This window comes from Jaculus jaculus, chromosome 1 (genome assembly GCF_020740685.1).
Source record: "Jaculus jaculus isolate mJacJac1 chromosome 1, mJacJac1.mat.Y.cur, whole genome shotgun sequence".
Taxonomy (NCBI): domain Eukaryota; kingdom Metazoa; phylum Chordata; class Mammalia; order Rodentia; family Dipodidae; genus Jaculus; species Jaculus jaculus.
The window spans coordinates 109,743,418-109,752,757 of NC_059102.1; the positions used below are offsets into that span (position 1 = coordinate 109,743,418).

The 9,340-nt window shown below is 44.7% G+C and overlaps 1 protein-coding gene across 1 annotated transcript in view; it reads left to right on the forward strand.

Annotated features, from left to right (window-relative positions):
* Col15a1 (collagen type XV alpha 1 chain) overlaps positions 1-8,853 on the forward strand; it is a 115,091-nt gene extending 106,238 nt beyond the window's left edge. The window contains exons 38-41 of the mRNA XM_045142240.1: positions 492-551; positions 4,546-4,731; positions 6,370-6,485; positions 7,448-8,853. Coding sequence (XP_044998175.1) covers positions 492-551; positions 4,546-4,731; positions 6,370-6,485; positions 7,448-7,661 — 576 coding nt within the window. The 3' untranslated portion in view covers positions 7,662-8,853. The remainder of the gene's footprint in view (positions 1-491; positions 552-4,545; positions 4,732-6,369; positions 6,486-7,447) is intronic.
* The last annotated feature ends 487 nt before the right edge of the window (positions 8,854-9,340 follow it).

Genomic DNA, 9,340 nt, shown 5'->3' on the forward strand with positions numbered 1-9,340 from the left:
AAACTCCAGACACTTGTGTATCTGGTTTACAAGGAATCGAACCTGGTTCTTTGGCTTTACAGGCAAGTTCTTTAACTGCTAAGCCATTTCTTCAGCCCAAAATATTTTAATTAAAAAAAAAAGAACATAAGCACTGACAGTCTACTGTTGAACCTATACCAACTCTTTGAGGTGGCTACTGTCATCCCTATTTTTCAGTTATAAAGCCAAGGTTTTGAAGATGTGGCATGCTTCACTAAGGGATGCTGGCTGCTAAGCACAGGGCCTCTGTGTCCTTGGCACAGGGCTCTTTTGAAAGGTTTTGAGGACCTCCATTCCTTCCCTGAGGATGACTTTTTCATAAGACCATGAAAGTCTTCACAGTTAAGAACCACAGTTAAAAACAATGGCAAACGATTTAAAGTCTCATTCCTGGAAACACTGACCTTGAATCTCATTGAACTCTTAATAGATATTAAGATGTTTTTTTCTTTTCCTTTTTTATGTCACAGCCATACCAGTCTCAGCCTCCACTGAATCCTGTTCTAAGTGCCAATTATGAGAGGCCCGCTGTAAGTACAATTCATGTGCTTACTCTGAAAAAGCACGAGAGCCCAGGAGTAAACTAGGTGGGAAAAATGAGAGTAGAAATCCCAGGCAGAGGGAAGATGCAACAGAAGGAGGCTAGAGGAAAAGCCATTCCTTCTGATGACTTCAAGAATCTCAGCCCTGCCTGAGGAGTGGAATTCAAAGCAGAAAAGGCAAAAGTTGAGTCTGCAGAGGTCAACAAGAGCCAGAGCTAGCTATCAGGCCTGTAAGCCCAGATAAGGACTTTGACCTTTTCCTGTGGGTGACGGAGAGCTACTGGTGGGTGTAAAACAAGACAAGGGTATGATAAGACTGGTATTTCAGAAATGACTTTGGTTATAGTGTGCAAGTGGATTAAAGAAGACAGGAACATAGGCCCAAAGGTTACTTAGGTAGCCCCCTGATCTGAGACCGTGAAATGAGTGTCTTGAAGAGGGCAGGCTGCGGAGGCATGAAGGGTCAGGAGAGGCCAGTTCAGTTACTGGTTGATGTAGTGAAGAATGACAGAGTCAAGGCCACATTCCTGCTTGGGCAAATCCAGTGGTCATAGGTTCCCTTCCAGGCATCATTTGGCGTTGTGGGGGATGAGACACTCACTTCATTCCTTTGCTAGTATAAATAAAGATCTTATCCCAGTCATTCCAGGAACCTCGTGGAAATTGGTCACAGGAAGTACAACCTGTCTTGGCAACTTTTGTTCCTGCTCTTAGTCACTTTACTATCTCCACAGATCCTTCTTTGTAGGAATCTGTCTTCCTGCCTCTTTGTACGTGGCCTCAGTTGCCGTGGTACTAATTCTGGCCCCAGTGCTCCAGTCTTAGAGCCGCAGAGCCAAAAGACTCAACTGAGTCTTGGGAGAGACGGTTTCCCTGCCTTTTTTGAATGAACTGCTCACTCTCAACGCACCCAGGAGTACCCAAGAGAGTAAGGTCAAAGGCCCAAGGCTATTATGGGAGTATTTCCAAAGAACAAAGAAAGCATGAGCCCGACAGACCCTGGAAATAGCTGTTTCTTCTTACTGTGTTGGCATTTCCAGGGAGGACCTCAGGTAGGGCATGGTAACTTTGAGGTCCCTCCAGGATTTTGAAGAGTGGGAGGGAGGAAGTAGGGTATAAAGGTCTGAAACCCACAGTAGGACCTGGCCTGGAGAGATAGGCTTGGCATTTTAAGCAGAACTGTGGCCATTGCAATAGGAATGCTAGGATTCCCCAGAGAAAATCTATATGGGTCAAGAGATTGGACCGGGAGAATTAAAGCCAAAAAAAAGGGGCTGATGGAAGAAACATGAGAGGCAAAATGAGAAGTCATGGCTGAGGAAAGGAAGAAGGCCAAGCAAGGTACTGGCCAGCAGTCAGAGGCTGCCCCGGGGGGAGGGGCAGGGGGTGCTAAAACAAACTAACCGGTGTCCTTCAAATTTAGATATGATTGCAAAGCATTTCAGTGGCCAAGAAGATTCTAGCAGGTTGGGAGAGAGGGAACTGAGTTTAGGTAACCTTTCATAGAGCCCCAAAAGAAGCTAGTAAAGTGGCTTGTAGATTTTGGTTTCTTTGTTTATTTATTATTGGAGACAGTTTCATGTATTTGTCTGACCTTGAAATTACTGAAAATTCAAAATGACCTTGAATTCCTGATAAACCTTTTCCTACCTCTAAGTACCAGAATGATAGGCAGGTACCAGCATGCCTAGTTTAAGGCAGTGATCTGTGCATGTTAGACAAGCACTCCACCCACTGAGCTTTCTCCCAAACCTCACCTAATAGATCTTTAAAGCAGTATTTTGTAAACTCAACAGTAATACATATCATTACAGTAATATGTTGTCAAGACCTATGAAGAATGGGGAAGAAAATAGTGAATTAACTCCAATTTTACCAAAACTAAAACTAACTACAAAGTAAAAATAGCTTTTTAAAAATTTTGATGTCATAACATGATTGTTGTCATTAAAATGATACTAATTTACAAATACATTCTAGTGGCTAGAGCAATGGGAACAAGTGAGCACAAGGCCCAATCCCATACTTTGGAGATAATCAGAATTCTGGACATTTCTGTGTGTCTTCTTAGAGAAGAAGAATGAAAGGAGATTGGAGGTGTAACTGGGAGACCCTTCCCTGCCCCTTTCTAAGGTGGTCCTGGTATTGAGGAGCCACACCCTATTAGGGCCTCCATGAGTGGCCTGAGAAACAGCCCCAGAAGCATTTTAGAGGGGATGCCACTACCAGAGGGTACCAGAGGAAGATGGGTTTGCCAGATGGTGAGAGGATCTGAGAGCTAGAATGTGTGTTGGGGAGAGGGATTAGGCCGAGGAGTGCTCATGTAATTGGGTGGTACACTGAAATCTTCTCCTATCCTAATGGCTGAGGTCATAGAACATCAAATGTTACTTCTGGGAGGCCTACTGGGGAAGCCTCGTCCCTGCTGGGGCTAGAACAGGGCATGCGAGGGGTGCTACCCGCCCTGGATCCCCATCCAGCGTGGGGATCAGGGCAGAGCCAGGGATAAGTCAACAGAGAGAGACTGAGGGAGGCATCAGGGGTGGAGTCTGATTTATGCAGCATGAAGGAAAGAGGTAGTGAGGGCAAGGAAATGCATTACAAGGATCATGTGAGGTAGCCTGGGCATGGTAGCTATGGCTACCTGTGGCAAGTTGTCAGAAAGCTTGGAAAGCAGAAGCAGACCAACATGGAGACACGACCTGCTGAGACTTGCAGAGGCTCTGTCCGCGCCTGAGGGGCATCGCTGTGATGGGAGAGAAACAGCGACAACTTCCTGCCTACGACCAGGGGTTCACCAAGCATGTGCTGTGCTGAAGAGACTTACACGTATTTTCCTGGGCTAAGGGTGTGTCCCAGTGGTAGAGCCCCGGTGCGCCCATTCTCTCTTCCTCTCTCCCTCCCTCTCCTCCCTGCTGGGTATGGTGGCACACGCCTTTAATCCCAGCACTGAGGAGTCTGAGGTAGGAGGATCACTGTGAATTCAAAGCCAGCCTGAGACTACATAGTAAATTGCAGATCAGCCTGGGCTAGAGTGAGACCATACCTCAAAAAAACAAAAACAAAAACAAACAAACAAAAAAAGAACAATAAAACAAAACAAATTTAAAAATCTGGCGAACCCATCTTCCTCTGGTACCCAAGGCTGGAGCCCTGTAGTGTCAACCCCTCCAAAATGCTTCTGGGGCTGTTTCTCAGGCCACTCACAGAGGCCCTAATTTCAAGATTGATAATTTGGGCCTGGTCTTACACCAACCCCTCCTCAGTTCTATGCTGGTAATATAAATTACTTCTGAGCTGAGACTAAAGTGCAGGGTTGAGTATTCCTCAGTAAATGCCTTTATTCCAGTAGGTACAACAGAATGGGGTGAGTGAGGGGGCAGTAGAAGGACAAGGAGTTTGGAAAAATCATGTATGGGAGGAAACAGCCTATAGAATAGCTTTTGTTTTGGGCTGCTGAACAGGTTGTCATAAATGGGAGGCTAGAGTTGCTATATGATCCTAGTTTCTAGAAGGTTCTACCCCAGAAGTATTGGCAAATAAGTGTCATGTCCTTCCCCTGGCCCCTGCTGTGATCAGCCACAGGCTTACTCAGGGGAAAGAAGAAAAGGTCACCAGGGACTGCCTGAGAAGCTCTGGGAGACAGGACCAAACCAGCTTAAAAGCTATGCTGAGGACTGAGCTAGAGGCACACCCAGAGCTTCCAAACATGGCCCATAGGCCAGCTCTAGACCTCCTAAGGGCTTTATTTGATCCAAGCAGTTTTCTTCTTTTTTTCTCATCTGAGGGAGATATGTCCATCCAGTGGGCTGTGCAGAGCTGAGCTGCCTGGGGCACCATGACTGTCTTCGTTGGGATGGGACAATTCCCATGTCGTAGAGGTTGGCTGAGATGCCTTCCATTCGAAGGCTGGACTCTTCTTCAGAGCATGAAGTGGCCATGGGATTACCAACTAAGATAACTTTCCTCTCTCTCTTTTCAGCTGCGCCTGGTTGCTCTGAACATGCCAGTTTCTGGGGACATTCGAGCAGATTTTCAGTGTTTCCAGCAGGCCAGGGCTGCCGGACTATGGTCCACCTTCCGAGCGTTCTTGTCTTCCCACTTGCAAGATCTCTCCACAATTGTGAGGAAGGCAGAGAGATTCACCCTTCCAATAGTGAACCTCAAGGTAAAGACAAATCCTGTTCTCGCTGCCTGCAGGCACAGAGGTCTCTCCCCCTCCACCCCCCAGAGAGCAGAGCGTTTGCCACTCTGTGACATCAGCCATGGTTCAAGGTCTAGACCTTTCCCTGTTGACTGTGAGACTTTGGGAGGGTTTGGGAGGGATCGTAGTTTCCTCATATTTACAGTGATCTTCTACTTTGATTTTCTTCAGATCTTGGGGTAGATGGAAATGATAATAATAGCCTTTTTCATTTTATAGCTTTTTGTATATAAAACACTTTATATCCATTAGCTGAATAGGTGCTTCTGACAAAAGTGAGGCTAGCTGGGCTGAGGAGATCACTCAGTTAATAAAGAGCCTTGCAAGCATAAGGACTTAAGTTAGAGCCCTTGTATCTACTTAAAAACAGGCATGATGGCATAAATTTATAATCCTAGCACTGAGGAGGTGGAGACAGGAGACAAGAGGGTCTCTGGGGCTCACTGCGCAGCCAGTGCAATCTAATTAATGAGCCCCAGACCAATGAAAGACCCTATTTAAAAAAAAATGTGGATGGCATTACTGAGGAACGACACCTGAGGCAGTTCTCTGACCTCCACATACATGTGCACATATGTGTACACATCACATGCACCTGCTTATACACATAGCATAAACAGTTTTTTAAGGGAAACACTCTGTTCTCAGTTTGGCGAATGAGAAAACTGAAATTTAGGGGCCAACTAAAAAATTTTATTTGACTAGTGTACTGTGGGGGGACGGCTCTTAGTTTCATCAAGGATGAGTTCTACGGGGTGTCAGCTGATAGGCACCAGAGTCCAGCTGCTGGAAACACTGCTCCCAGGACATGGGTACTTCATCTTGACTGTGGCTCATGCTTTCTGAGAGTTAAGCGTGGAAAATATTTCTCTGACACGCTTGCTGGATAGGAGGCCTGGTAGATCCCCACGTAATATGGAAATGGCCAAATCCTTTGTGGCCACATATGAGCAGCTCTGTTGACATTCATACCTGTCCTAACTAGATCTCAAATGCGTGTCTAGAGCCTTCATTCCCTGTAACCCCAGTCCTCCAGCCTGTAGCCTGCAGGCTGATAAGGACAATCTACCCACTGATGTGATTGATCATCTTCCATCCCTGCACAAGAGACTAGGCTCTTCCTGTATACAAAGGACTGAGCCTTATCTCCACACCACACACAGTGGAGACTGGCTCCAGACCTGTCACAAATTTAAAAAGCATAGTGTATATGCATACTATTTTAAAATAATAATAAATACCTTAAACAGACTTAATGACAGTGACCTGGAATTCACTATGTAGTTTCAGGCTGGCCTCAAACTCACAGCAATCCTCCTACCTCTGCCTCCCTAGTGCTGGGATTAAAGATGTGTGTCACCATGCCTTGCCTACACACATATATTTTATATATGTGTGCTTCAGAAAGAAGGCAGTAGAACCAAACAGGTTGAAGAGCTAACTATAAAACCAACCTAAACATATTCCTTGAGTTCCCGCTCTGCCCAGGATCTGGGTTTGGAGCTTAGGACTTCAGGCTGAAGAGGAATCTTGCGTTTTGAAGAATGAATTCAAATCGAGTCCATTACAAGTCCAGTGGAATAACAAGTTTTGTCTTCATAGGGCCAAGTACTTTTTAATAATTGGGACTCGATATTTTCTGGCAATGGAGGTCAGTTTCCTACACACATTCCTATATACTCCTTTGATGGCCGAGACGTGATGACCGATCCTTCATGGTAAGTGAGGGGAAGGGACAATTTTAGGTTGACATCTTAACAAGAGAATGCCTCTATTAGCTGCCACTGTGGAATAACACCAATACAAAGCCACAGTGAGGCAGCTGAAGGCCATGGAGAAAGCTAGGGCCTTGGAGCCTGAAGACCCAGCTCCAGTGACTCAGTGTGAGACCTTAGACAAGGCACTTCCATTCTCATTGTCTCATGTGCTTTACCTGTCAAATGTGTAAGGCATCATATCTGTACCACAGGGTAGTTGTGCAGATGAGTATGTTTGAAAACACATAGTATGCACGGGCAGTTAATAAGTTTAAGTGATGCAGCCCCGCCAGTTACAGTTCCTGTAACTGTTCTGCGAATCACATGCTGAGTCTTTGGAAATGAGGTGTGCTTTTCAGAATAAAAGAACCCAGTGTCTACTCTGTAACGTGCCTACTACTGGTAGAAGACACAGTCACACACCTATGTCGCCCCTACACTTTAAAGGCTCCCAGTGTGCAGGAGAAGATAGGCATAGACTATGACTCTAGGCAAAATATTGTGGTTTTTAAATGAAAAAATGGGTTATACAATAAGAGCATAGCAGAAGCATTAATTTTCACGTGGGGGTGAGACTCATGGGTGGCACCTTTCAAGAGGAGGCCTCTAAGGGGCTTTGAAAGATGTAAAAGAACTACTGGTGTGAGAGTGAGAGTCCACTAGATAAAGCGGCCTCAGGAACAATGGTCCCGAGTTGTGAAAGGCAAGGGTGCAACTGGGAAATGCCTGTAATCTGAGTATGGCTGGAACAGAGCACATCTGGAAAGCTGGAAAAAGCCGAAAAGAAAGAGAAGGGATTTAGCATTGGACTATGGGTGGAGAACGATTATGACTCAGCTCACTACGCTTACACCAATTCACTTACCAAGATATATCACAAAGAAACATCATTTAAAAAGTATCATGCTATCACTCCTTTTTAGGCCCCAGAAGGTCATTTGGCATGGCTCCAACAACCATGGTGTCCGTCTCGTGGATAAGTACTGTGAGGCATGGCGAACCACAGACATGGCAGTCACGGGATTTGCCTCCCCACTGAGCTCCGGCAAGATTCTGGACCAGAAAGCATATAGCTGTGCTAACAGGCTAATTGTTCTGTGTATTGAAAACAGTATCATGACAGACGCTAGGAAGTAATGTGCTTCCGATAGTTTGTAGAAGAGTTTTCTAATTGTTCTTATGTGAAGAGTTGACACTGAAATCTAAAAACGTTTAAATGTTGTAAATATTAGGTATTTTTTATTACACAGTCATCAAAAGAGCAACCAAAGAAAACATACCTCAACATACTCAAAAGGAAAGACACGAGGACTCAGATCCAAGTCAAAGCTGATCCACATATTGGTGCTAGATTCTGCAGGAAGCCCCATGCAGTGTGAACACACCCCAACACAGATTAAAGGCAGGGTGAAAACCGAGGCCATACCGTTTCCCACTCCGTCCTTTGGAAAGGCATTTCCTCCTTTCAGTCACGGTTATGGAGTGTAAGATGTCCTTCGTGTTTTCTTACACAGTCAATGTTTGGAAACACTACCCCTTTCTAAGTTATGTACAAACCGAATGCTTTCATATTTTGTATGCATCCATCATTTTCAGCTGCTGCTCATACAGAGAAATAGAACTGCTTTGAAGATTCTATTTGTATTTTCTATTTGCATTAGACTTTATTATGCTTTTCCCTTAAAATAGTATTGCCGTCATGCTATAGTAGTTTTATATGCTTATCCAATCATATTTTGCTGTGGCATCTGTTTATGTAACTGACCTACTGGGCAAGTTGAAACTGTAAATTATCCTAACCTAGAAAAGAAGTAGCACATAATTATTATCTTTCCGTTGATGGCCTTCCTCCTCATCCCCCACCCCGATTCTATGATTTCCATTTGACAGTTCTGAATCATAACTTCACCTGAAAGAGGTTCATAGAGATGAATTTTCTGAGAGGTATCTCTTCATGCTGTATACTTTGATTTTTTTTCCATGTAAGAACATAAAGCCAACTTTTCCAGGTGCTTTCTTCTGTCTGACTTCTTTCCCCAGGTTCTTTATTCTTCATCACAGCTGTGGAAGTGACCCCGGAGAGCTTGCTAATCCTGTCACTGTCACTGTTGCTGGTGCTAACCCTTAGGCAGTGATCTAAGAACTGAGGTTCTTCCCACAATGTTCATTGCGCCCGTAGTCCCCACACAGTAGGGGGGACAAGGTAGAAGAGTTCCAGGATTTTCTGTGATTTCACACTGTCGCAGCACATGATTGTGATGTCTGAAGGAGGCTGGGATAAACATGCACAATATCAACTGTGCTTATTAAACATCAGATTTCTCTAAGATCCCATTTGCTTTATAATTTGTAACTCTATTATATCTCTGCAAATTGACTCTTTTTAAAAAAAACTCAACTTTATAAATGAGGCAAAAGAAAACATTACTTACTGGGTCGAGGTTGCATGGCTGGTATGTGGCAAGGCGGGTTTCAGATTCAGACTCTGCCTCACTGCAATCTCCACAAGGCTGCCTGCTGCCCCACCCATCCCAGCCACCTCCCAGCTCCCAGTGTGTGACTCTAGTTCTGGTCTGACTCTTAGAAGAAACATAATTACCAGCCAAGAAGCATGCTGGGATACTTCCTTCTATTCAACTGGACTGGCCCAGAAATCGAGCAAATTGAATGCATCCTCATAAGTCCTTGAAGAAAGAAGGAAATTGAGGAGAAAAAAAAAAAAAAAAAGAAGAGGAATCTCAGCCCAGAACCTCCACTGAGAGCAGCGAGAATCTTTCATGGAGTGAAGGCAGCTATAGTAGAAAAGTCCCAGGGTA